This window comes from Mus caroli, chromosome 9 (assembly GCF_900094665.2).
Source record: "Mus caroli chromosome 9, CAROLI_EIJ_v1.1, whole genome shotgun sequence".
Taxonomy (NCBI): domain Eukaryota; kingdom Metazoa; phylum Chordata; class Mammalia; order Rodentia; family Muridae; genus Mus; species Mus caroli.
In genome coordinates this window covers 38955892-38982341 of record NC_034578.1, presented here as the reverse complement: position 1 = coordinate 38982341, position 26450 = coordinate 38955892, and the positions used below count along the sequence as shown (strand labels likewise).

The 26450-nt window shown below is 47.2% G+C and overlaps 1 protein-coding gene across 1 annotated transcript in view; it reads left to right on the top strand.

Moving 5' to 3' along the window:
• The window catches only part of Sorl1 (sortilin related receptor 1), a 155911-nt gene that overhangs the window by 7200 nt on the left and 122261 nt on the right, over nucleotides 1-26450 (top strand). Inside the window, exons 2-4 of the mRNA XM_021171441.2 lie at nucleotides 10520-10636; nucleotides 18951-19076; nucleotides 25979-26140. Of these exons, the coding sequence (XP_021027100.1) occupies nucleotides 10520-10636; nucleotides 18951-19076; nucleotides 25979-26140 (405 nt within the window). The remainder of the gene's footprint in view (nucleotides 1-10519; nucleotides 10637-18950; nucleotides 19077-25978; nucleotides 26141-26450) is intronic.

The following is a 26450-nucleotide window of genomic DNA, read 5'->3' as shown; positions in this document are numbered from 1 at the left end:
GAAGGAGAAGCAAGAGTTGAGCGCTCTGAACAAACCCTAGGTCTTGGAGGCTGTGGATGGCTAGGGTGGGCTTCATGGGCCACTGTGAAGGATGAGTGGACACTGTGTTCATTGGGGGAGGGTTGCCTCTGCACAGTTGCCTCCTTCCATCAGGCCCTTGGAAGGCTGACCCTTCTGACAAACTCTTTAAACCGGAGTGCCTCTTCTCTTGTGCTGTGCTCATACTAACAGCCCAGGGCCACCCCAGCTGTGCTGAGGTGTGCAGAGGTGTGCGGATCCCGAGAGTCCTATGTAGCTGTTAGCAGTGAGGCAGCCTCTTTGTCCCCGTCCTCTACTTCCTGTATTCTTACTGACTTACCCCAGTGGACCTGGCTCTGTCTTCCATCCCTTCCACCCTTCAGGCTGGCACCAAGACAAACAATAGAGGTGTGTGGTCTCCACCACTGTACTGAAGCCCCCCTCCTTGCTGGCTGGCCCTTTAACTTAGCATGCCATTGCTGTTGCTGCCGCGGCTGCAGGCTCTTGGCTTGGAAAATCGGGACCCTTCAGGATGATTTATCTCCAGGCCCCTGAATTAGATTAAAAACACAGCTAGGAATTCTCAGAAAGGCAGGCTGATGTGATTATATCCCCAATCTGAGTGGCAGACGAGGGCAATAAAAAGACGTAGGATATCAAATGCGTTTTGTGCCATGTAGAGACCAATGTATGAGTCTACCCCTCCCTTAAAAAAAAAAAAAAAAAAAAAACGAAAAAAAAAACAAAAAAAAAAACCCAAAGAGGACTATAAGGGCTTTGTTTATTTTGAAAGAAGACTTATCTGTGGTCTGGGGAGCTTGCCCCTCACTGCTGACTAAAGAGAGGCCTGGGGAGGGTGGCTAGAGTCATTGTTATGTGGAGTAAGTGGGTAAGAGCCAGTGAGCGTCATAGGACTCTAAATGTGCTTCATCTTTCATCCCCCCTTGTAAGCTGAGGGATGGTGTCCTGCTAACACACACACACACACACACACACACACACACACACACACACACGAGAGAAACAATATGTGCACATGCACACACACATACTATACACACATAAACATAAAACACACACACAAACATACAGACATGTATACATGCATACACAATCTCACACATACAACAGACACACGAGAAACACATACATGCACACATATGTATATGCACACACATATACATAAAACACACACACTATACATAAAACACTCACACAAAGCACACAGACATGTGTACATACACACACACACACAATCTCACACATACAACATATGCACACTATCAGAAGCCACTTGGGAAAGAAATTGGCTCAGACTCTGTCATCCTGGATGCTTGTTGGGCCTGGACCCCATGGAACCTTGTTTGTCTGTTTACTGAGATGTCCGTGGTAGTTGAAGCGTGATAATCCCGAGACCTAGGAAGATCAAAACTGACCTCCTGGATCCAGGTCAAGGATCTTAGAAGAAGGGGCCCTTGATTCTAGGTAGTTGGGACAGAGTGGAACTAGGTAAGCTATCTGGAGGCTGAGACTGAAGGAATTTAAATATTTGAGACCTGTGCCCAATTAATTGAGTAACATGACACCATACCTAAAATTTACCTCATCTGTACATATTTAGTTCCCTGGAAGTCCCACACTGAGTAGTTATAAAAATATATCTTGCAGTTAACTGTGCACGGGGTTTGCTGGAGCTGGCGAGGAGTGCCAGGGTGGAGATGACAGGGTTACTGCAGAGACCAAGCAGGAGAAGAAGTATTAGGTGAAAGTTGGGGAGAGGTGAATAGGCTGTTAAAACAGAGTTAGAGAGTTAGGCAAGCAGAAGAGAGGTGTGGCCAGCTCCTGTCACCAGGTTGAGCCTCTGGTCGATCCCAGGCCATTTCCTGTTACTGAGAATTTGGTCTTCCTTGGCTTTGGGGGGTTGAGCTGCCTGTACCCTCTGGATTAGTTGTCTCATTTTTGTTTCTTTCTCAGTGTGGAAAGGCAGCTGGCAATGAGGTCTCAGCGTCTTCTGCTCTGGGAGGACAGGTTTAAATGCTGTGCCTTTGGGGTGTGGGCCTTGTTAGGGAGTAGTGTCACCTCGGTAGTGACAACTTGGGACTTGGACTTTGGGCCTCCCCAGCTTTCTGAGCCTTGTTTTCAAGCACAAGCCAGGTTTCCTGAAAGTGTTAATTGTCACTAGTTGAAAACGTTAGTGTAGTATGTGTTGTCTTATTATTTGACATACGCCATGTCTTACTCTTAGGTTCCAGGCCTAGTGATGCCGATGTTAAATTTGTATGTGGAGCCGTGCTGTAAAGAATGGCTGATTGGGGCAGAAAGTCATTGTGATGAGAAAATAAGTGACACTTTTGGATGTCAAGGTTTACGAAACACATCCTTGGTTTATATCTTGTTTGCTTCTTGCAACAGCCCTGCGGACTTGGAAAGAGTTCCTGCTCCTCTCCGTTCCCAGATGAATATCCTGTAGCTCAGACAGAGAAGCGACTTTCCCCAGGTTAGACAGCTAGTGAATTGTGAAGATGAAGACCCAAGCTGAGCTTCTGATTTGTTTCAAATTTATGTGACACCACTGTCTCTTATGCATAAAACATAGGGGGGGTCCTCTTGGGTAGAGAATCACAGCTTGCTTTTTAGTTCCCGTCCCTGTCCCCTGCTCCCTTCCTTTCCTCCCCCTCCCTCCCTCTCTCCCTCCTTTCCTCCCTCTCTCCCTCTTTCCTCCCCTCTTTCCCTCCTTCCTTTCCCTTCCTTTCCTCCCTCTTTCTTTCTTTCTTTCTTTCTTTCTTTCTTTCTTTCTTTCTTTCTTTCTTTCTTTCTTTCTTTCTTTCTCTTTCCTCTCTTTCCACTCTTTCCTCTCTTTCTCTCTCTCTCTTTCCCTTCCTTCCTTCCTTCCTTCCTTCCTTCCTTCCTTCCTTCCTTCCCTGTGTAATCCTTTAGTCTCCTTCCCCTAAGCCCCAGAGTTCTCATATAATCCCCTCTTCTCCTAGGCTATTCTGGCTATGCTCCTGTTTTTAACTTTTTCAACGATGGTAGATTTTAGGGCTCTTCCAATCTGAGTCTCATTCTTCCCTAGGTTTGTGTGCCTCTCCTTCTGTCGCAGCCTTCCACCCCTAACTGCTCCCTCTCCATCTTTGGTTTTATTAGCTCATCCAGGAAGTGCTATTGTCCTTTCCACGTGAAGTCACGGCCTCTGTTTGACAACTGGAGTTTAACCACTCATTAAATTTGTTACTTGGTGTTTCTTCCTCTACTAATTTGAGAGAAACGAGGCAAGGCAGAGAAGTCTGGTGCTTTCCTAACACCTAGCATAGCATCTGGATTACAGTAAATGCTCAATAAACATTTATTGAATGAGCGAAGTAAGCAGCTATTTATAGCAAAGCTGTGGGAGCCAAATAGGAGAGTTTGGGGAAAGTGGGTGGCCTGGAACCCCGCTGCAGGTAGTAGAAGTACCTTTGGGGGAAGTGGAAGCAGGGGAATTGATAGTTCAAGGTCAGCCTGAACTTCTCGGTAAGTTCCGGTGCAGCTTGGGTTACACAGCTAGACTCTTGTCTCTAAAGGAGTTCGTGCATGGCTTTGGGTTTTCTTGGGAAATCCTCACAGGAAGCAGGTGAGCCATGGCTTCTCTTGTACACTTTGGGGATGTTTACTGTGTTTGTATGCCTAGCACTGGAGATCCCAGGTCCCATCTCATGGCAGTAGGGAATGTTCCCTGTAAATCTCAGAGCAGAGCCTCTCTAGTCAGTAGTTGTTAGATGTTCTTTTGAGTTTCCTTCTGATTTTGATATTTCCTTTATTATCTTACCCACAAGTAAAGGAAGGGAAGGTTTCCCCCTCCCCCCAGCCCCCCAGGTTCATTGTCTGGTGACAGTGTTCACCTGGGGGGTGTGGCATATGACAGTGAATGACAGTTAGGGGTGATCATGCAAGCCAGTGAGAATGTGGTTATTGTTCTCCTGGTGTGGTAGGAGGAAAAGTCTTCCCTTACTCCCTCTTCTCTTCCCCCTCTATGCATCTCTTTGTCTGTGACAACCTCATAGCTCTGGTGAAGATGGTAGTGAAATGCCAGGTTTTAGTTCAAGGTCATTCTTTTGCTTCCTCATCTATACAATGCGCAGCATGACTTTGTCAGCTAAGTGGTTAGTGAGTTCTGTGAGTCCAGGTTGCATCTTGAGCCAACTCCAAGGTCAAGTGAGTGAGTGTGCTGACCGCACAGACAGGCCTGTCTTCAGGGAGCACTCAGATGCTGGAGTTCAGTTCTCCTGAGGTAGGAAGTCCAGGGAGTGTAATGAGCTTTCTAAATATAGTAGAGACTTGGTCTGGAAAGGGGACACTGGGAGCTGATTTGCATGCCTCACATTTAGGTCACCTGGTTGGAAAAAACCTTGTTGTTGGACATGGGCAGTCCATCTTTGATTTTGGAGGTTCCTGTGGTATCAGGTACTTGGGGGTGCTGACTCAATCCTCAGAATTGAAGGATAAGGGTGTTTATTTTATATCTCTGTTGATTTAAAACAGCAACAACAACAACAACTACCACTTCTTTGTATTTCATAGCCAGTGAGGCAGAGAACTGAACCAGGCTGCCTTGTTTGTAACACCTCGAGGTCTGTTCTAGAAACAAGCATGCAGGAGGCATGATGATGTCTAGCTGGGGGTGTCTAGGGCATCTTCAGCTCTGTGTTTGGCCAATGTGAAGGAGGTAATAGTAGAAGAAATGAGTGAAGAGAGGTGGGACCCATTCCAGGAAGGGCTTCCATCTTCTCGAATAAGGATCCAAGACCGTAATGAGTTTGGTGGCTTTCTTGACAATCCCTCAGCCTGTCTTCAGACCTGCAACCCTGTTTTCTCCCAGAAGTCCTTGGTATGCTCGCAGAGGTAAGACATGATTAAAGACCCGCAGGGTGCCTGGCATCCAGCAGACCTCAGTGTGCACTTCATGGCGGTGCGCAGCTCTTCCTTCATATGCTTAGCAATTTATTTCCTCCCTTCTATTTATAACAGCTCAGAGCCCAAGGAATGGACAGCAGAAGATTCTCTTCTGCCCTGCTGCCCGCTCCCCCTCAGCCTCCCAATAATAAGAATCAGATCTTCATACCTCTAGGATACTCCTTCACATCCCTTGGGTCCCTAGGGCATGCAGGGGGACTGAGAGATGGCCAGAGCGGGTGGTGATGTTTGATAAAGACTTTGAGCTATGCCAAGGAGTGGGTGATTGCTGAGAGCCTGCAGTAGCTAATATTCAGGAGTTGAGCCTGTAAGCCTGTGACTCGCTCCAGCTGGGGACCACAAGGTTGATGTGTGTGCTGTGACGATGTAGATGCTGTTTACAGCGCTTTGAAGTATTGCTTTGGCCAGAGATCCTGTCCCCAGCCGGTCTCCATTATGACTCCTTTGAGCTGCATATTTTGGTAGCATCGGGGTCACTGTGAGCTGAAAGGAAATAAGTACTTCTTACAAGTAGGAGCTCCTAGGTATTGGATCTGCACTTGAGAAGTGTGTTCTACCCGGGTCATAGAAATGCTTTTTAAAATGGGGCGGCATTTACATAACAGCCATTGAGAATCCAGTGGCATTTGGAATGTCCGTGCATTGTGCATTGTGTATCTATTTTCTGTGTCTGCGTCCATGACATTCTCTACATCCTAAAGAAAACCAGTTCTTCCCTCCTCTCCTCCTCCTCAGCCTCCTGGCTGCCCCTCATCTGCTTTCTGTCCTTGTGGATTTCCCTGCCCAGGATATTTTATATAAACTGAGTCATACAGCATGTGACCTTTTGTGCCTGGCACATTGTAGTAAAGCAATGAGTTAGCATTGCATAGAGCCTTCATTAACAACCATGGCAGCTCCCCGGCAAAGACCATGCTGATTTCTCTTCAGCCCACCAACACAGTGTTTTCTTCGCTTCTCACGACCTGGAAGCAAGAGAACAGACCAGATTCATCATCTCCCAAATGAGCTAGAGACTTCTATGTGTTTTTTAAATGCTCATTCATGGGTTACCTTCCGAGGGCCTCCGAATGGAGGAGTTTGCAGGGCTTCTGATCTTGGGCAGCAGATCTCTTGGTCTCTGTTTTTTAACCAGGTGAATTCTGGGATACTGATCCTGGGCCCCATGGCTTCTAGGGTTTTGCTTATGGACCAGGCGACCTCTGGTTTTGAAGCCAGAGTGAGTAACCTCTAGAGGTCTGAGCCTAAAGGAGTTACCTCCAGGGCTTTCATCCTAGACCAGGTGGCCTCTTGGGGTTCTCTTAAATCCCTCGCCTGTGAGCCTACCAGAGGTCTGACAGGCCTATAGATTTAGTTTGTCATCTAAGATGGAGTTTTATTCAGAGATCCCTATAGCATGCAATCACATCCCCCCCACCCCCAGCAGAGGCACTCGGCCTCTCCCTGTTGCCTTTACAGGCCTCAATTAATTGCATCTCATTTATCAGGCTCCAGCTATGCCCTGTGAGCCAGAGACAAGAGAAGGAAGGTTGTTCACACCCCGGGGTTATGGTTATGACTGACTACACATCAAGGTTATGTTCCCGGAAAAGTCACACTCCCACCTTCTCCCGCCCACTGGCAGACCGGTGTCTCCTAGATCAGCCTGTGGAACTAAGTGGGAGAGGCTGGTGGAACCAGTCTGCAAGCCTGCAGCTGCTGTAGAGGGCAGGTGATCGGGAGAGCTGGCAGTGGAGCCGGGCAAAGGACCCAAACACACTAGAAATCACCAAGGGGATCAAGCCACAGGAATCTATGCTTTCTCGATGCTGTGGGCTGCCCTGGGGGCTGTTGGCTTCTCGGTCATAGTCCCCTGGGGACTGCATCCTGCCTTTTCCTGTAGTTCGGCTATGGACAGGAGGAAAATAGACTGCATGTCATGATCTTAATAAAATTTATGGTGTGCTGACCTTCCTCTCCTGGCTCCCTTGACTGTCCTTGGGGTGCATCGATTCCTGCTACTGATTTGGGTCCTGTGCTTTGGGGGTGGGGGGATGGGCACCTGGGCTGCCTTGAAGATTAGTGGTGACTCACCAGGGAGGTATTCTCATGACTGGATATGCTTGACATCTCTGCCAAGGCAAGGAACTGAACTGTTTGTGTGAGTGCCTGGTGACCCTTGGACAAGCCTTTGCTTGTCAGGGAGCCTTCTCTTTCACTTTGCTGGGCTGCCCTTTTCCAGTCTGCTCTTAGGGATAAAGGGGACATCAGATAGAAAGGGCTTTAAAAAAAAAAAAAAAGGTGTTCCACTGAGCTTGCTCCTCCCCTCAGAGGCTCTCTTTATAAGAATACCCTGGAATATTTTGATGCCTCTCTTGTGTGCCCATTTTATCCCTCACCCCTTAGGATCAGTTAACGAAACCTATGCTCTCTGCTACAAAGACCCCCAGCAAGTGTTGTCAGACCTCCTCCCCACTCTGATCCTGTAATACTTTGTAGCCTGTTCAAAGTGTCCTCTGATTGTTAACCTGTCAGAGGGAGGGCTCCGCCCCACTTTTGAGGATGGCCAGGTTGAATACAGGTGGGCCTTTTCATCTCTGACCTCTTGTGAACTTCCGGTGATTCTCCTAGGTTCCTAACCCCTTTCTGAGTGTCACTTACATAGGTGTCTTGTTTGTTCCTAGGGTGCAGATGGTTTTGTAGGCGAGAGAGGGTTTTAGCCTGAGTGAGTGTCTGAGGTGTCTGAGGTGTTGGTGGGCTTCTGATCCAGCAGTATTTCCAGTTTTTTCCTGGAAGCCTAGGTTGGAAGGGAGGGGAAGGGAAAGAAAGTAACAGTAAAGTTTGACTCTTGGGGGCGGGAGGAGGTGAGGGAGTCCCTTAGCTGGTTTTATTATTATTTTTTGAGTTAAATAATTTATTTGTTTTTGATTTCCATGTTTCTGTTGATGCTTGCCTGGACTTATCTACTGGTAATGAGAATGAATATATATATATTCATTATATATATATATATATATATATATATATACATACACATAATCTCTTTTTATTTATTTGAAGCCATCTCTCTTCAGGTAGTTTTTAGTATTTGATTCTTGGATCAAATTAGATGCAGGTGCCTCAAACCCAAAGCAGGGCCTTTGTAGATTAGTTAGCTTCTTGGTGGGGCTGGCTGCCAAGTTTGTGGCCCAGGTGTTTTTCTTTTCCCTTGTGACATCTGAGAGCACCCCTACGGAGTGGGTGGGGAGACACAAGGGTGGAGGAAGAAGGGAAAGGAAGAGGGTGGAGCTGTGAAGAGGGGCAGGTTTTCTGCTAGAGCTCTGCAGAGAGAAGTGTGGGCCCACTCAACTTGAACTTGTCCTTAGTTCTAGAGCGGTGCTGGGGCCGGGCAGGTGAGCTCTCTGGCTTCAGAGGCAGGCTCTGAGTCCCTAAAGCTCCGCCTCCAAGCCTGTGGGTTTGAGATGACTCAGGAGGCTGGCAGCAGACTAGGCTTATTTCAGACAACTCTGCAGGAGCTCTGGGTTTGGGGAGGCCTTGTCCAGCTTCTCAGTGATGCACCAGAGCTTGTCGGTGTCCCTACAGGTTGAGTAGAGCTCAAGTGTTCTGGAAAGTGAGTCATCTTGGAGCTGATGTCTGTCAGTGCATGGCAACTAAGTCGAGAACGCTTGCGCTCAGAGTGGTAGCCACAGCCACAATAGGGAAAGGAGAAAAGGCCACACAGCTAGGCCCATGAGGCAAGATCGAGCTGAAGGAACAAAGGGCTCTTTATTCCCCTTATAGCTTTCCTCAGTTTCTACAGACAGACGCTGAAAGCTTTCTAGCTTCAGGATAGCTCTCAATTCTAATCAGTTCAGAGGGAGTGTTCTTGATCAGCGGCAGGCCTATCAATCAGGAACCCAGGCTCTTTCTACCCTGTTTCTCTGCTTGCATCTGGGCCATTAGGATCCGGAGTTGCCACCTGTGGATGGGGAAAGAAAACAGAACTGTGCATGGTCCAGGGTAGAGTGGTCCTGTGGATCATCTCTTCAAGTCTTCTGTCTAGAGCTCTGTTTCTGGGATACACCTTTGCTGTCTCAGGCTGGGGAAGAAGAGTCTAATGGTGATTTCAGAAAGTACATCAAGAGAGTAGGTGGTCAAGCTGCAACATGGTGGCTTATCCACAGAAATGGCTACCTAGTCCTTGGTTGGTTGGCTTATATATTCTGTTTTTATTTTGCTGGTTTACAAAATTGCAAGTCTGGGGACTTCTGTTAGCAGTAGTCTAAAAGGCTACCTCTGTTCAGATCTGAGAAAGGTTTCCTCATTTGAAACATTAAAAGGAAAATAAATGAAAAGGTCATGTGACACATTGTTATCTCTTTTAGCACTGAGGCTGAGGCAGGAGGATCATGATCACTAAGGCTACCTAATGAGACCCTGTCTTAAACAAATAACAAGAAAAAGTAGAGAGACCGCATAAGGCAGCCTTCCTTTCGCCTCTCATGCTTAGCTGACGTGGAACAGTGATGTCTCCCCGCCACGAAACACTGGTTTAGCATGAAGCTCAAAAAGCATGTGACCTTTTAGCCTGTAAAATTTTGAAAAATACTTTAAATTGTTTTTTAATTGGCACACCACTGGCCCGTGTTCCCGAGGTACAGTGTGAAGCTGTTTCAGGGTGTGTGTGATAGAGATAACTGGTACATTTAGGTAACGGTCGGGGAACAAAGAGACAGGCACCCCAGTCAGAGTCAGCGTGGAGACTACTTAAAAACTCCTCCATTTTTGAATACAATTAGCCGGGCGTGGTGGCTTGTTGCCAATGATAGCCATCCTACCATGCTGCAGACCATCTGGTTTTTCCCGCTGATGGGTGAGATGGCTCAGGAGGTAAAGGTGCTTGTGGCCAAGACAGATAACCTACATTCAGTTCCAGGAACCATGTGGTTGAAGGGAGAGGCCTGACTCCAAGGAAGTTGTCCTGTTCTCTGAGCTCCACACATGCTCTGTAGTGTGTTCATGTGTGTGCATGCATGCATGTGTGCATGCATGCGTGTGTGCATGTGTGCATGTGTGTGTGTGTGCACGTGCTTGCTAAATATGTGTAAATATAAATTTTAAAAAAAGACCAGCTCTTCCTTCCATTCCTTGCCCATCCTCAACTAGCTCGCTCTCTCCCATCCCACGATTTCAAGCCTATGGAGAATTTCGTTTTGAACAAACAGGACATTTCAGTGATTAGTTTACAGTCTTACAGGTGCACATCACACACACAGAGTAAAGATCAGTGTAGCTGGGGACTGACGTCAACAACAATGAAACAAAGCAAAGGAGTCCCTTGGGCAGTGCTATCCTGGGAAGATTTTCTGCAGTCTGGTTAAATCCACAGGGTCACCGATTGTAAAAGCGGTTGGTGTTTCTTCCTGGGGAAGGTGCTAATGGTAGAACTTGCAGGGCAGTGAGAAGAGTCTACCCTGACCCCCACACTTCCCATCTCAGAGTCTGAGTGACAGAGGAGGACTAAGAGACCTGATTTGGAATGTGTGTGGCTGTCAGTCACTGTGGGTCTTGATTTCCTTTTGGTCTCTTTCAGGTCAGTCTGAATGACTCCCACAATCAGATGGTGGTGCACTGGGCCGGAGAGAAAAGCAACGTGATCGTGGCATTAGCCCGAGACAGCCTGGCGTTGGCAAAGCCCAAGAGCAGCGATGTAAGTATCTGTGTGGCTCTGGGTCCTCCTAGTGACATCCCCCTTCTGATCTAATAGGTTGTCATGTCAGAAAAAAAAAAATAGTGGATAGTTAGGGATGGATGGTAAGGACGATACATCAGTGAAGAGATATGGAAAGTAATGCGTGCCTCCCTCGTGTACTGCACACAGAGTGGAGGCATCCAAGGAGATGTGTGCAGTGTTGGGTGACTTTGTGACGTCATAGGTAGTCTGCCTTGATAGGTCCAAAGCTCACAGGTGGTCTGCACTCATAGCTCTACTAAGTGCCAAAGAGCACTCCAGGGCTGAGTTGACTTGGAGCTGGTCCAGATCAAGTTAAACTGTTTTTTTTTTCCATATGCCAACAAGATTGATGAGCTATTGACAGATGATATCTCTTTCTTCTTTACTCATCATATACTATCCCTTTATCTGCATGTATATCCATGCTCTCTCTATATCTCCTATGGATCTGTCTGTCAGTCATCTATCTTGTATCATCTATCTCTCTATCTTCTATCATCCTATCTATCTATCTATCTATCCATCCATCCATCTATCTAATCTATCATCTGTCTGTCCATATATCTAGCAACATCTCTATGTATATTTATCATCTATCTGTCTGATCTATCATCTATCTATCTATCTATCTATCTATCTATCTATCTATCTATCTATCTATCTACCCATCTATCTATCAATCAATCTATCTATCTATCTATCTATCTATCTATCTATCTATCTATCTATGTATCATCTATCAGGTTTGTTTGTTTGGTTGGTTACAGGGTCTCACTCTCTAGCATACTCCATAGCTTCTTTGGCCGTCTTGCGGCTGGCCTTGAACTTCACAGTCCTCCAGTCTCAGCCTCTCTAGTGCTGGGTTGCTGAGCCGGAGCCACCATGTCTGCCTGACACAAATTCTCTTAATTTTTAATTTCCACTGTTTCTGTTGATGATGATGATGTTTTGGTTAGATGATTTGAAGAAACAAGTTTACAAGCTGAGAAGCCTGCGCAAGAGCCCCAGATCCAGGATGGGGATGGAGCCAGGAAGCTACCTCCAAGGGTGTTTGTTTGTTTGTTTGGTTGGTTGGTTTTGTTTTCTTCTGAGACAGGGTCTCACTATGCAGCCCTGGTTAGTCCGCAGCTTTCTATGCAGACCAGGTTGGCCTTGGATAGGCCATTTCTGCACCTTTAAAAAGAGACACAGGCTCAAGAAACATTGTCTGTCTCTTGATTTCAGTGTGGTGTCTGGTGCTTGGTGAGTGGTAGAGAGAGAGGCATTAAGAAGCAGCAGAAATACTTCTCAGGGCCGTGCTGAAATAAGTCTTAGGATGTGGGAGCCATGCAGGTTACTGGCCCAGTACAGCCAGATCTGATTTTTCAGCACAAGGCCATATAGGTCATTGGTTTTATTCTCTGGTATTGTGGATAAAATCTAGGGTCTAGCACATGCTAGGCAACCTCTTTGCCACTGAGCTTTCAACCCCAGCCCAGAAGTCTTTTTTTGTGAAAAACTGCTAAGTCTTACCAGTGGGCAGATAAAGTGTATTACCTAGGCCAAGTAAAAAGGTAGGGTCAGAGCTGGTCTTTGGCTCCCAAGTCTATGGTCCAGGCTTCTACTTGTGGGCAAAGCAATTGCTCTGCTTTTGGCTGGGTGTCTACCTTCTTCACAAGGGTGACCTTGTACCTAGAACATGCTGTAGACCTTCTATTGTATGCATTCTGGCTAGAGCTTTCTATACTCTTGCTTTAAAGGTGCTTTTGTGATTCGTGCATGTGCGTTTGGGGTCTGAGAGCTCCCTGTCTGTGTATCTGCTGTCTGGGTTGGGTATATTCAGAGTTAGTCTCAGGATGTTTTCTAGAGAAGTTGATTAGGGTGGCCACAGTCAGGGATGCTTACAGAAGGGCTGCCCATCAGCTGCAGGCTGCCTAGAGAGCATTCTGAGCCATGGAGTATGAGATAATGCAGATAATGGCTAGTCTGGTTGTTTTGCTCTTGACAAGGCTGGGCTTGTTTCGGGCAACAACTTAGACCAATTTATATATAAATATGTTCAAGGTTTGCAAGCAGTAGCTGTGGTCGCACGTGGGTGGCTGTGTATGAATGCCTGCTGGCTGGCGATGCTCTGTAGGTACCTGTGTATACATTTAGTCTAGTACCTTTTAATAGGAGCTTCTTCTAGGCACCAAAGCCAGCTCTATGCTATTCTGAGAAACCTTCAGGGTATTTTATGCATGAAAAATAATCTCTTTCCTATAAACAATTTGTCGTTGTTTACCTATTTTAGCTGAACATATTTAAGCATTTTTTAATATTTTTGTTGGACATGCAAAGGGACTTAGGGCACAAATGAATTCACCACGGGTCATTCAACATGTCAGTGTGGGGAGTGGGGTGGAACATCATGAAAATGGAGGTCCTATCATGGATTTGTCTTAGAATCACCAGAAAGACCCATTTTTTTGTGCCAAGCACTGAAAGGTCACATCTTAGACCCTCTCAGTCTTGAGTGAACCGGGAGTGTTGACCACCCACATATCACTAGCCTGTCCAACTCAGCTCTTATTTTGTGGAAATGTTTATGTGTTTTGAAGAACTTATTGAAGTCATTATTCTACAGTGACATATGAGAGAAGATTAAATGGAAAGGAAACTTAATGTCCGGAGTTAATAAGTAGAGATGGCAGAATGTTCTTCTGTCCGTGTACAAACTGCATTAAAGAGTTGGCTGCCAAAGCCGAAATGTTCGGATGTGAAAAGTTAGTGCAAAAATAAATGGTGACTCAGAGGCCGAGTCGGTGGCACTGGCAAGGGAGCATCCAAATGTTCCTTAAAGAGGACTGGAAGCATGGATCAGAAATGCCCCTTCTGGGGGGATAGAGCTTGTGTGGAGATAAGGCCTGCCTGAAGGGCCGAGAATGGCTGAGGTCAGGAGTACTCTGTATGTAAACAAGGCTGGGCCTGGACACTGGGATCCCAGATGGCTGACTTATAAGCAAAAGCCAAACCAAACCAAACCACCCGTCGTCAGTAATCATTAGCCGAGGGTGGTCTCCTGCAAAGGTGATCTGTTCCTGCAATGAGCAGAAGAACTACAACATAGGATGCGCTTCAGCCGGCCTCTGCCCAGTTCTTTACTTTTGCTTTCTGGTGATGCGTTTCAGAAAGTACTTGTGCACTGCTGTAATAGGTAATGATGCTAGCACTCAAGGGGCTGAGGCAGGGGGATTGTGAGTTCAAGCCTAACCTGGGCTACAGAGTGAGTTCCTATTCGAAAAACAAATACAGTACCTCCCAGTCCCAATAACAAATAATCAACCAACTACCAGCAGGCACAAGGGAGTACTCAGGTGCAATGTTCAAAATGCTACCTAGGGACAGTATCCACCAGAGGGTCAGAATCAACCGAGATGCTATGAATAGTCAGACTCATTCTTCTTGGACCAGTGTGATATGATGATTGGTTTCTTCCCGGACCAACTGGGTGGCAGAACTCCCATCCTTGCTGATGGAACATAGAGCATCTGAAATCAGAATGCTTGGGCTGGAACCCTGGCTCTGCCATTTATGATCTGACTTTGAGCCAAGCAATTTACATTATCCTCGTCTTACAGGTTTTTTTTTTTTGTTGTTGTTGTTGTTGTTACTATGACAAAATACTTGAGACAATCTGTTTATAAGGAGAAAAGTTTATTTTGACTGACAGCTTTAGAGGTTCTAGTTCATGATCATTGATCCCACTGTATTCAGTTTTCTGGTTGGGATGCTGTGTGTACAGCCTAGTGCTACAGCTCAGTGTATGTAAAACAATTGCTTGGGGTGTACAAGGTTGTGGGGTTGATTTTCAGTATTGCAAGAACAAACAGCTCCCCTACTCCCAAGGGTTGGTGCCCTTGCTGGTTAGCTTTTTTTTTTTTTTTTTTTTTTCTAAACTTGACACAAGCTAGAGTCATTTGGCAAGAGGGAACCTCAATTGAGAAGAAAATACCATTGGATTGGCCTGTAGGTTACTCTGTGGGGCATTTTCTTGCTTAATAATTGATGTGGGAGAGCCCAGAACACTGTGAGTAGAGCCACCCTGGGCTAGGGAATCTGGATTGTATGAAAGGCATGCTGAGGGAGCCACGGGGAGCAAGCTAGTAAGCAATATCCTCCATGGCCTCTACATCAGCTCCTGCCTCCAGGTTCTTGCTTTGAATTCCGGCTTTGGCTTGTCCAGATGGTGAGCTGTAACCTCTAGGCCAACCAGGCCCATTCTTCCCTAATGAGTTACTCGTGGCCAATGTTTTTATCACAGCAACAGAAAGCAAATTAGAATGGGGATCAAATAGATTCTGTAGGTCATCCCCATGAGTGTTTGCTGGGAGCTGCTTAGAAATGCAGAGTTTTTTCATTTTTAAAATTTATGGCAATTTGTTTTTCATTTCTTTTTTTTTGTTTGTTTTTTTGTTTATTTTTCCCATGAGGATTTCCTCTCACATTGTAGTCCACGCTGGCCTGGGACTTACTATGTAGCTCAAGTTAGCCTTGAACTAACTCCTCCTTTCTTCTTTCCTTTCCCTCCCTAGTTCTGGGATTATAGGTGTGAGCTGCCAGGCCAGGTCTAGACTTCACTCAGAAACTGTCTTGGCCAGTGCCTTGTGTGGGCATTTGTTGTGCTCTCTAGGACTATAGTAGTGCTATAAAGGGCTTGGGAGAGTGCCAGGGGAGAGGATGCCTTCTGACATTTCAGTCTCCCCTCCCCTCCATTATCATTCTATAATTTTGAACTTCATCAAACACCATTCACTTCAAAGGATCATCTTTATGGATAAGGAAATGATCTGCTTGGGACCTTGGGGCAGTTTAGTAACCTTCCAGTGTTAGCTTTTTTCTCTTTTTCTTTAAGGAACAGTGTCATATTGAGGTCAGAGAGGGACGAATCAGTGGAGAACCCTGCATCTGTGAGAAAACAAACTATATAGGCAGCAGACAGCGAGCTCCGGGTGCCTGCTCAGGTTCACCTGATGATGACAGCAGGCAGTGAGACAGTAGCATCATGCTGTCCTGAGTGGAAGACAGTCCCAGATAGAATTTGTCCTCGGGGGTGCAGTACAGAAACTAAAAAGCCCCCATCTCACTTAGCACTACTCCAGCCCCCCAGAGGTCTTATGTGCCATCTGTGTGGAGGGACAAATGTACCTCAGCCCTGAGAATGCTCCTTGTCTGCCCAAGAGAAGGTAAAAAGTTACAAGGACAGGCTAAAAATAGCTTGTTTGAGTTGTTCCACCCAGACAAGGCAAGGCAGGTTGTTGAGTGGCCCGGGATTGGCTTCAGGGCTAGGGTTGGTTCTTGTCAACTTCCTCTTAACCTCTATTAAGTGTAAGACTCCGGAGACAGTCCAGTTTGTTTGCAGGTGTCTTGAGGCAGATGTTTTTCCTCCATATGCCCCGTGGCAGCCCCATTGTTGAGAATCTCAGGAAGTCTATGTGTTCTGCCTGCCTAGGTCTCTTCTCCCTTCTAGCTAGACTTCCTGACATTAGTATGGAGAAGGGGGGCATCACCATGAGGGTAACTTGCAGAGAGAAAAGACAAGCAAGCAGGCTAGGAACCTTTAGAGACTGGCAAAGCCATGCCAGTTACTGCCAGTGTGACCCTGGGCTAGTCCTTTGCAGCTGTGGTGCTTAGATTTTATTATCTCAAAATGAAACACTAACAGCAGATCGTCTGTGTGTCCGTGGATCGTCTGTGTGTCTGTGAGCTCTACCTCCGTGATTCTGCCACTTGTGAGCTGAACATGTGAGGGCAGAAGGTTGTATCCATTCTGAATACAGACAGAGTCCTCCCCCTCCCTTGTCATTGTTAAAACAATGCAGTACAAACAATAAGTATCCATTCACGTATTATAAGATATATATTATCTGAATTATGGTAAGCTGTTTAGCGATGGTTTCAAGTATGTGGGAGAATCTGCGTAGGTTTTATGCTATTTTGTGTCAGAGACTTGTGTGTCACCAGATTTTAGTATCCATGGGGACTCTGGAACCAATCCACGGCAGATACCGAGAGCCATCTTCTCCATGACTCACCAATTAATCCAGTTCACTCTCTTTGTTCATTGATTCTGCACATTCATTTACTCATTCTTTGGTTTATAGGCACATTTGTTCATTACCTAAGTCTTTGTTGACTAAGCTGTGTACACCAGCTACCCCGAAGCTACACAGAGGCAGAGGCCAAATGTGTGGGAGGGAATATTACACACTGAAAAAAATCCCTGCTTTGATGTAAACACAGGACCCCATTTGCACCTCTCACAGTGGATTATTGCCTCACAGGATATTGGAGTATGAAGGGGTCTTGCTCAGTTTCCTATTTAAGAAGCCATTAGTTTGCGTGGTATAGCTTCCCAACCTTTCAGGGATGCCCATGCTCATTCTTGGCAAGCAGAATGCAAGAAGGTTCCACCTGGTCTCTTGATGATAACTCAGGTTATCTGTGAACTATCATCGACCTGCTAGCTGGCCCTGTGCCAGCACCGTCCTGTGAACACCCACGTAGAGGCAGAGACACCCTGCCTCCTTTCACCTTGCCATGTATTAAACGGTAATGGCCCCTTGTTTCCTGCATCCAGCCTCCCATCCTTAAATGTACGTTCATGGCTTCATTAACAAGCAAGCATTCACGTGTTTACAGGCCCATCCTTGTCTGATGACCCTGTCTTTTGTGTCTCCCTGTGTCTGGCACCCAGCACTGGACTTGGCTTCTGTTAAACTCTCAAGGCTCATTTGTAGTTGAATCAAATGGGTGGGGATGACACTATAGTTTCTGGCTTGAGTCCAGCCAGACTTTCCTTGGAAATTGCCTGCTGTTTTCCTTTCATGCCTCCCTCAATTACCTTTCCCATAAGTAATTGAAAAAAAATAACACTGTGATATTCATCTGCCAGGTTTGTTTTTCATCCCTTGATTATATTAGTACCTCATAGCTCACAGACAGTAAAGTCTAGGTTACAGATACCCCACAGCTTCCATTTTACTCTTCATGACCTGAGATCATAGTGGTTTGAGATCACTAGTTCCAAGACAGGCAGCCTGGGTGAGGATCTCTCTCTCCTGGTTCTTTTTTTTTTTTTTAAATGTTTTTCTTTTAGATTTATTTCTATTATTTATTTATGTGAATGCCTATGCACGTGCAGGTACTAGAGGAGGCCGGAAGAGGACATTAGATCCCTGGAGCCAGAGTTGCAAGTGGTTGGTTGTGCGCTCTCTGATGTGGGTGCCGGGAACGGAACGCCATTCCTTTGGAAGAGCAGCAAGTGCTCTTGGCCACTGTGCCATCTCTTCAGCCCCCGCCCTGTTGACTTCCTCTGCTGTTACCTGGGCAAGTCCCCGATCTCACAAAACCCTATGGCGTTCTCTGGGCCATGACTTTGCAATTGCGCTCTCCAGGTTGGGTTGCTGTGCCGCTGACCCAAGCTCATCCCTGGGATGGGATCAGCATTGTTTCTGTGCACTGTGTGCAGATGACAGTTGTTCTGATGATGTGTCTCTGTGGTTACTGTACCATTAGAAGCCAGGAGGCAGTGGAAAAGCAAGTCGTCAGCAGGGTCCAGGATCTTGCTGCTTCTGCTGCTGTGGTCTCCCGTGTTACAGAGTTACAAAACACTGATGGGTGTTGATACTGATGGTGCATATGTGTATACGCTTGTGCTAGGGGGTATACATTCTAGACAACGCTGTATCTCTGTGCCTCCCCCTCCAGCCCGCTGGCATTGTAACCTCTGTGCATGTTTTATCACTCAGCATCTCCTCCCTCTCCACTCATGGAGGCCGTTGATGGGTTTCTCTCTTCAGGAATGCCAACTTCCTGGCTGATGGAGGAAGAATTCAATTGTCCTGATTACCTTTTGGGGACATATCAACAGATGCAAAAGCAAATTTCTGGGACAGAGTGCATTCTGTCTACATCTGGACTGGAACACACGGCAGGAGGAGGATGTTCTATTGACAGTGTTTGCCAAGTGATCCTGGGACCTCTGTAGTGAGAGAACTGCGTGGTCCAGGAGCAGGCGTGGCTGTAGCGTTCTCATGCTTTCTATTGCCCAGCCCATCCTAACTTTGAGGACAGTTACAGAAGTCACCTGCTTCTCCTTTGTAGGTCATGTGATGCTCATCAGAAGTTCGTGATATCAGGGCCTACCTAGGGGACCATGCTCTTTCAGGATCAGGAGTAGAAGCGAGCAAGCATGTGGACATCCAGTTAGAGGCTGCTCTGTTCAGCACTTCACTGACTCGTGTTCTTTCTCCCCTTTGGTGTGTTCCAGGTGTATGTGTCTTACGACTATGGAAAATCATTCAGTAAGATTTCAGAGAAGCTGAACTTTGGCGTGGGCAACAACAGCGAAGCTGTGATCTCCCAGTTCTACCACAGCCCTGCCGACAACAAGAGGGTAAGGAGGCTCTGTTTTCGGAGCAGTGCATTCTGGGAAGATGGCTGCACTGAAGGGGACTGGGCCACGGAGCCCTTTACTGTCTTTGCAGCACATATGGGTCACCAGCTACTGGTTTTCAGTCTGCTTTTGGGAGTTGGTGACAGAATACATTTCTCAAGGTGGATCTTTGCATAATCCGAGTGAGCACTTGGTCAGGCAGGATTTCTGGACAAACAAGGGCAGGTTTAACCACAGAAAGTCTGCCAACCAATAAATTGCCTGACTCACTGGTGGCTGGAGCGTTTCCTAGGTACACAGGGCTAATATGGGACTTCCAAGAGTAGATGCTGAACTGTTTCTTTTGTTGGCTTTATCAACATGCATCTCTCTCTCTCTCTCTCTCTCTCTCTCTCTCTCTCTCTCTATCTCTGTTTTCTTTCCCTCCTTGGGAACTTCTATGGATATAGAAAAGAAACTCTAAGAAGCAGGTATGGATTTGTCCATACCTCATACCTTCCCCATTTAGCACGCTCAGTTACCTTTCTATTTTGATCAGTAGCCCCAGGCATACACTGGGAGAAAGCATTGACCTTACTCTGGGCCACAGGCAGATGGAGCTGGCAGAGTGTGAAGGGAACCTGGCAGCCTACTAGGCTTTCCTGCCACTTGGTAACTCTTTGCTCTGGGAGTTATATTAGACCCCAGGTTTCTAGAGGTAGAGATTTCATGGCTTCTAGGAAATGTCCCATGGTAGAAAACAGCCTCAGCAATAAAAGCTTCCTGAGGTGAAGGGAGCTGCTGGCTTCTGCCTGTCCAGAAGGACCTGCTGGGCCAAGGCCACAGAGTCCTTCCAAGGCCTCGGTGTTGGTTTCTCAGGTTGCCTTGGGTCTTTTAGCAGAGGCTGCATTAAAAAGATTTAACAAGTCATGTGGTTGGTTGCCTGACCAATCAGAACAGACCTTCTCAAGAGGGAGCTGGGTCTGGGAGGGGCCTTTTAGTTGCTGGGTTTGTGAAGATGTCCTGTCATTCTCCCCCTCCCAGTCCTACCCCCTTCCCCTTCCCCACTTCCTGGGGGCCTGGCCACCCCTGTTTTAGGAGGAAGTGCTTGAGATGTTTCCAGGCAGTGACTTGTTAGTTATCAGCAGGGGCGTTACTGGTACCTGCTGGGTAAATAAACAGTCCTGCCTGGTGACCTCAGGGTAATGGCCAGTTAGCTGTACACTTCCCAAGGGGAAAGCGAGGAGAAATTGGAGGAACTGACGCTGGTCTTCACTTCACCTCCCGCCCCTACCTTATGATGAGTCAGGCTGGTCTTGAGGGCCCTAGAGGTGGGGAGTGGCCACCTTATTATGGGATTGTAAGAGGTGAGATGCTGTATCCGGGATGCTAAGGGCCTGGCTGCTGCTTCTGGATAGTTCTCTGATTATTACCAGAGTGCGCTTTGGTAATGATGATTGTCACCGCTAGGTCTCCACCCCATCTCACAGCTTGGGCTAAAGTCCTGGCCCTGAAGCCTCCTTCCCCACACCCTGGACTTTCCCCTGCTTTAGTACCAGCATGCCCCCTCCAGCTTAGGGTCCAAATGTAGGCAAGGTGACCTTCCTCCCCGTTTCTGATTAGACCACAGCTTGTAGACCACAAAGCTGAAGACAGGAAGGATGCTTTGTGTGCCTGTGAACTTCCTTAGAGCAGACAGAAGACCTGAGCTTTTGGAGCATCTGGTCTGCAGAAGGCGTAGAGCATCTGACATGATGGGCTAAGAGGGAAGCAGGGATACCTGAATGGTCACCTTAAAGAGACTTCAGCATTGCACAGAGAGGTGGGGACAGTGTGTTTATAGCTCAGGTGCATGGTGTGCACCTTAGATTTAGCATGGTGAACTGGCCGTGCATGCTCTGGAGCTGACAGGGATGAGAACTCAGAAAACAAAGCAGCTACCTTTCTGGAGAATAAAATGACAGTTGGAGGTGAGGCCTATAGCTGAGGATGGATGGAGGGAGGGAGGGAAGAAAGGACAGAGGAAGGCAGGCAGACTTTGCTGTAGCATGTCTACTTCCCCAGACAAAGCTGTCACACTCCCCAGATATCTCCGGAAGGACGTGATGACATTTACTGTACTGGTGGGGCTTCTTTTACCTTTGTCCCCTGCAAGGCAGATACTGCCCCCACCAAACTTAAACCACTTCCTGAGAAAAGCCACACAGGGCTGGGTGCCTTGGTGTTAAGAGTACAGTGCTGGGCCCAGGCTATGTAAGGATGCTTAATGGGGCTGTCAGTGTCTCATGTGGCTGCCAGCAGCAGCTATGGAAGGCTTGGACAGCAAGAAGCAACAATATGGAGGTGCTGTGGATTGGGAAAGAGGATCGTCTGTGCCTTTGCCTTGTGATGGAGACACAAAACATATATTCTGTTGTTGGTTAATTGGCCCTGCATGCTGCTCCTTGATCTGATGTTTAGGTCTGGCCATCCGGAAGCCCTCCTAGCCTTTGAGGCACCCATAGCCATGCAGGCAGTCACTCTCCATGTCTGAGTTCTTTGACAAGGGCCATGGAGACATGGTTGGCTTTTACAGTCTAACCTTAGCAGGAACGCAGATGAATCCAGTCCTTTTCCAGGCTGAGGGTGGATGTAGGGACATAGGAAACGGTTTGTTTCTCTTCTTTCCCTGCTTGCCTCCTCTGTGCTTCCAACTCACCATCATAACTGGGTTCCTGCATCAAAGCTGGAGAAAGTCCACTGTGTGGATAAATCCTGTAACCTACTGTCTTCAGTTAGGGTTTCTATGGCAGCCATGAGACACCATGACCAAAGCAACTTGTGGGAGAAAGGGTTTATCTTAGACACAGTTCCAAATAACAGAGCATCATCAAAAGCGGTAAGGGCAGGAACTCAAGTGGACCAGAAACCCGAAGGGAGGAGCTGATGCAGAGGCCATGGAGAGTGCTGCTTACTGGCTTGCTCCCATGGCTTGCTCAGCCAGCCTACTTTCTAATAGAGCCCTGGACCACCATCCCAGAGATGGAACCACCCACAGTAGTCTGGGCTCTCCTCCATCAATCACTAAATAAGAACTGCCCTTCAGGCTTACCTGTGGCCTCAATTAAGACTCCCTCCTCTCTGATGATCCCAATTTGTGACAAGTTGACATCGAACTATCCAGTACTCTCACTTTATCTTTGCAGAAGTACCTCTGGGACGCTAAGAGGTTGCAAACAGGCTGCTGAGGTTAGAGTAGGCAGAGATGCTTCTGAGATCTCAATTTAGGAAACAGTTAGTAGGTCAGGTCTGTTGGACAGTCCGTGTGGTTGGCCACCACAGATCCCACCAGCCAGGTGTTTAGAGACTTAAGACTCTTAAGGCTGTCTAAGACTTAAGGTAGAATATTCGGTTTGTGCCATGTGACATAGCATCAAGGTGTACGAGATGCTGTGGGTGGCGAGTGAAGCCTGTTTCTAAGTGGAACACGGGGATGATTTGAGGTGATAAGGCCCTCTGGGATGCTGAGGATTAAGAATGGGGCTTAGTGTAGACATCTGAGGTCAGTAGTGGGAGCAGAGTTGGTAGGGGCCTACACGTAGGAGGAAGGCGTTGGTGAAGAGACTCCGGGAAGCTGGCTTATGGCATCGGTGCAGGACACTCAGTATTGCCACCCTGTCTGCCATTTGGAAGTAGAAGGGATTGACTTTCACCTTGAGGACAGTGGGGAACACTGAGAGAATCTCTGAGTCTGGGAGTAGTGGGCAGGAACCTTTTGGGAAACGTGGCTCCTTCTAATAGGTGTGGTGAATTAGAGCAGAAAGAACAGAGAAAAATCTGAAAAATGAAGCATTAGTTCTCAGTGATGGGATTGGAAGGAAGAACCATGACACCTGGCTTTTTGTGTGGCTGCTGAGGATCCAGACTCAGTCCCCCATGCTTGAACAAGTACTTTGTTGACTGAGTCATCTTCCCATTCCCAGTCCTGAGAAGCCACCTCTTTAATGGCACCACCACTTAACATTGCCTCTCCAAGAGTCAAGCTTCTAATCTGTAAACCTGTAGAGGACCAACCACATCGGAACTGCAGCAAGCATTCAGTATCTAGTGTTAAAGGCAGGGTTGAGGCTGTGTGGAAGAATACTGCATTGGTAAAGGACATAAGACTCTAAGCAACCAAGCAGGGAGGTCGGGATGAGGAAGCTGCAGAGAACCGAAGTCCAAGGTTGTCATGGGAGGAGCATGGGGGCTGCAGAGGGGTGGAGCAGAAGGTACAAGGGGATGAGTCTCGGGGAAAACTGAGGAGCGTTCGAGGGGAAGAGGTGCATGCGTGAGTTAAAGCCCACAGTGAAATGCTTTGAGGTCAGGGGATGCTGCTTCTGGTTCGGAGAGCACTAAAGATTGATGGGCTGTTTAAAACTGGGCTCTGCAGCAGCTGGCTATGACTCTGCTCCTGCGTCATCTCGGGCATTTAGCTGCCACGAGCTTCGGTGTTCTCGTTATTAGAAGGGGGGGTGTGACAGAATGACCCAAAACACTGAGTCACTGTGAATGAGGAACAGTCTAAACAAGACATAGCCTGGGAAACTTCTACTTCCCTGCCTGTCACGGAGCAAGTGTTCTTCACAAACAACCAAACCCACCCACCCACCAACCAAAGAGAAACAAACAAAAATTAGCATATCATAATCAGTATGGTGTTTTACACTCACAAATGGATACTGTAGGAAGGCATGACACAGATTTCTGGAGCAATCCTTTCTGATCGAGAGCACCACCTTCCTTCTCAAGGAGCCAGGATGGTTTGGGAGCAGGGAGGCAGGCTATTTTTAGGGAAGACATCCATGGCCACGTTATGATGCTCTTGCTAGGATCATAATTGTTTTTATTGCGTTGAGTTTGCTTAGAGTAGTTCTTGCTTTCAAAACATTTACTACCTTTTTTTTTTTTTCTCAGATTTAATGAGGCTGCTGCCGAGTGTGAGATTTACATTAGATGCTGGGGCGGAAGTACAGGAGAGAGAACGCAGGAGGGACAGGCCAGGAAGAAGGAAGGAGGGACCTGGAGCAGGGCAGCTTCTCCTGTGCAGGCTGCTGAGAGGGATGTGAGGCTGGAAGCTCATGTGTCATGGAGGGAGATGTCCTTGGACTGATTCCCTTGCCTTGGCTGCCTTGTAGAATGTGAAGAACTGGTTGTGGGTGGTGCTGGGTCCCTTCTGCTCTGTCTCTGATTCATTGTCTGGTCCTTGGGGCCCCCGCTCTTGTTCTTCTGGGAGCACGCCTGTCCTTGCCACGCCCAGGTTCCTGTCTCAACTGAGTTTCCCTGGCTTCTTTCTTTCTTTTTCTTAGGCCTCTGAGCCTGTCATCAAACCTATATCATAGTACCTAACCCCCTACTTTGTACCCAAAGTCACATTAACCCCAGACCTACAGTGCTCTTTCCTTGTAGAATTATACCTTCTGTGCTGGTGAATTTTGGTCAACTTGACACTAACCAGAGTTGTTTGGTTAGAGGGAACCTCACCTGAGAATTTGCCTCTGTCAGACTGCCTATAGTCAAGTCTATGGAGGCATTTTCTTGATTATTAAGTTGATATGGAAGGGATCCAGCCGACTATGAGTGCTGCTACACCTAGGCAGTTGGTCTTGGGTTGTCTAAGAAAGCAAACTGAACAAGCCATGGGGAGCAAGCCAGATAGCAGCTTTCTTCCATGGTTCCTGCCTCTGCTCTTGCTTGAGTTTCTACCCTGACTCTCCTCAGCAATGAGCTATGATTGGGCCATACAAGCCAAATAAATCCTCCCCCCCAAGTTGGTTTTGGTCATTTTTTTTTACCATGGCAACAAAAAACACACTAATTTCCACCCACTCTTCAGTGACTACCTCTTCTACGTAGTAGCCTCTGATACCTGGGGCTGGACAGGCTCTCACAGTGGTCCATCTGTCTCACCGCTCACTTACCCTCCATCTGTGACGAGCCGTGGGCATGTCCATCTCTCACGTAGGCTCTGCCACCTAGGAAAGGATTCTGGACTGTGACATGACGGCAGCACACCTAGCATATAGCTGATGGAATCTGCAGTCTTCACACGTTAAATTATACAACCTTAGTCTGGTCTTCATGAAGTCTGGAGGTGGCAGCTGCCGCCATTCAAGTAGAACTTGTTTAAAGTCACTGACGTATGAAGAGGTAAAGCAAGGCCACGGCCCCTACTTCCCACAGCCAGTTTCAGCAGCGCAGTTGGTTCCTGGGGGTCATGCAGTCACCTGGCGTAAGAGCAAAGAGGAGGACCTCATCTTAGATGTAGAGACCTTAATGGTTTTCCTGGAAAGGCGTGATCTATGGTTGCTCAGAGGATGCATGGAGTGATGGCAGCCCCTATCTAGGTTCAGCTAATCTGATGGGCAGGACATCTGTGTTCTGGCTGCCAGTAGCCACCTTCTGACTGTAACCAAGTGGCTTGCCAGTGAACAAGAGTAGCCAAGTTGGCCAAGTCAATGGGAAGGAAAAAACAAAACAAAACAAAACAAAAACCAGAAAAGTTTGCCAGCCTCATGACCTGGCTAAACAGGCTTCCTTTGTAGTCTTACTGGCCTGACTCTGCAATCCTTTCTATATGGGTGTCACATGAGGGATAGAGTCAACCTCTGGTACTGGTCCACAGGCACTGCCCACCATTTTTTTTTTTTAATTAAAGATAGGTTCTAATATGTGCAAGGTAGGAACCTTCTCCATGAGTTATCTCCCTGCCCTGCCCCCATCCTAACCGAGCCTGGTTTGATGCATCCAGCATCTTTTGGTTGTCAGGAGCTGTAGAGGAAGAAGGTGAAGCCCTGTACTAACCATGCCCCCTGACCCAGGGTTACTTGCACATGGTTTGGGGACCTGTCAGGCGGCTCTGGTGTGCCAGACACTGCTCTGAGATTGCCTGTTCTGTCTTGCAGTACATCTTTGTGGATGCTTACGCCCAATACCTCTGGATCACGTTTGACTTCTGCAGCACTATCCATGGCTTCTCCATCCCATTCCGGGCGGCTGATCTCCTCCTCCATAGCAAGGCCTCCAACCTCCTCTTGGGCTTTGACAGGTCTCACCCCAACAAGCAGGTAAGAACCTTCTGGAACACAGACTGACGTGTGTGTGTGTGTGCATGTGTATGTATGTGTGTGTGTATGTGCATGTGTGTGTGTATGTATGTGTGTATGTGTGTGTGTATGTGCATTGTGTGTGTGTATGTATGTGTGTGTATATATGTGAGTATGTGTGTATGTGCATTGTGTGTGTGTATGTATGTGTGTATGTGTGTATGTATGTGTGTATGTGTGTGTATGTGCATTGTGTGTGTGTATGTATGTGTGTATGTGTGTGTATGTGCATTGTGTGTGTATGTATGTGTGCATGTGCGCATGTGTGTTT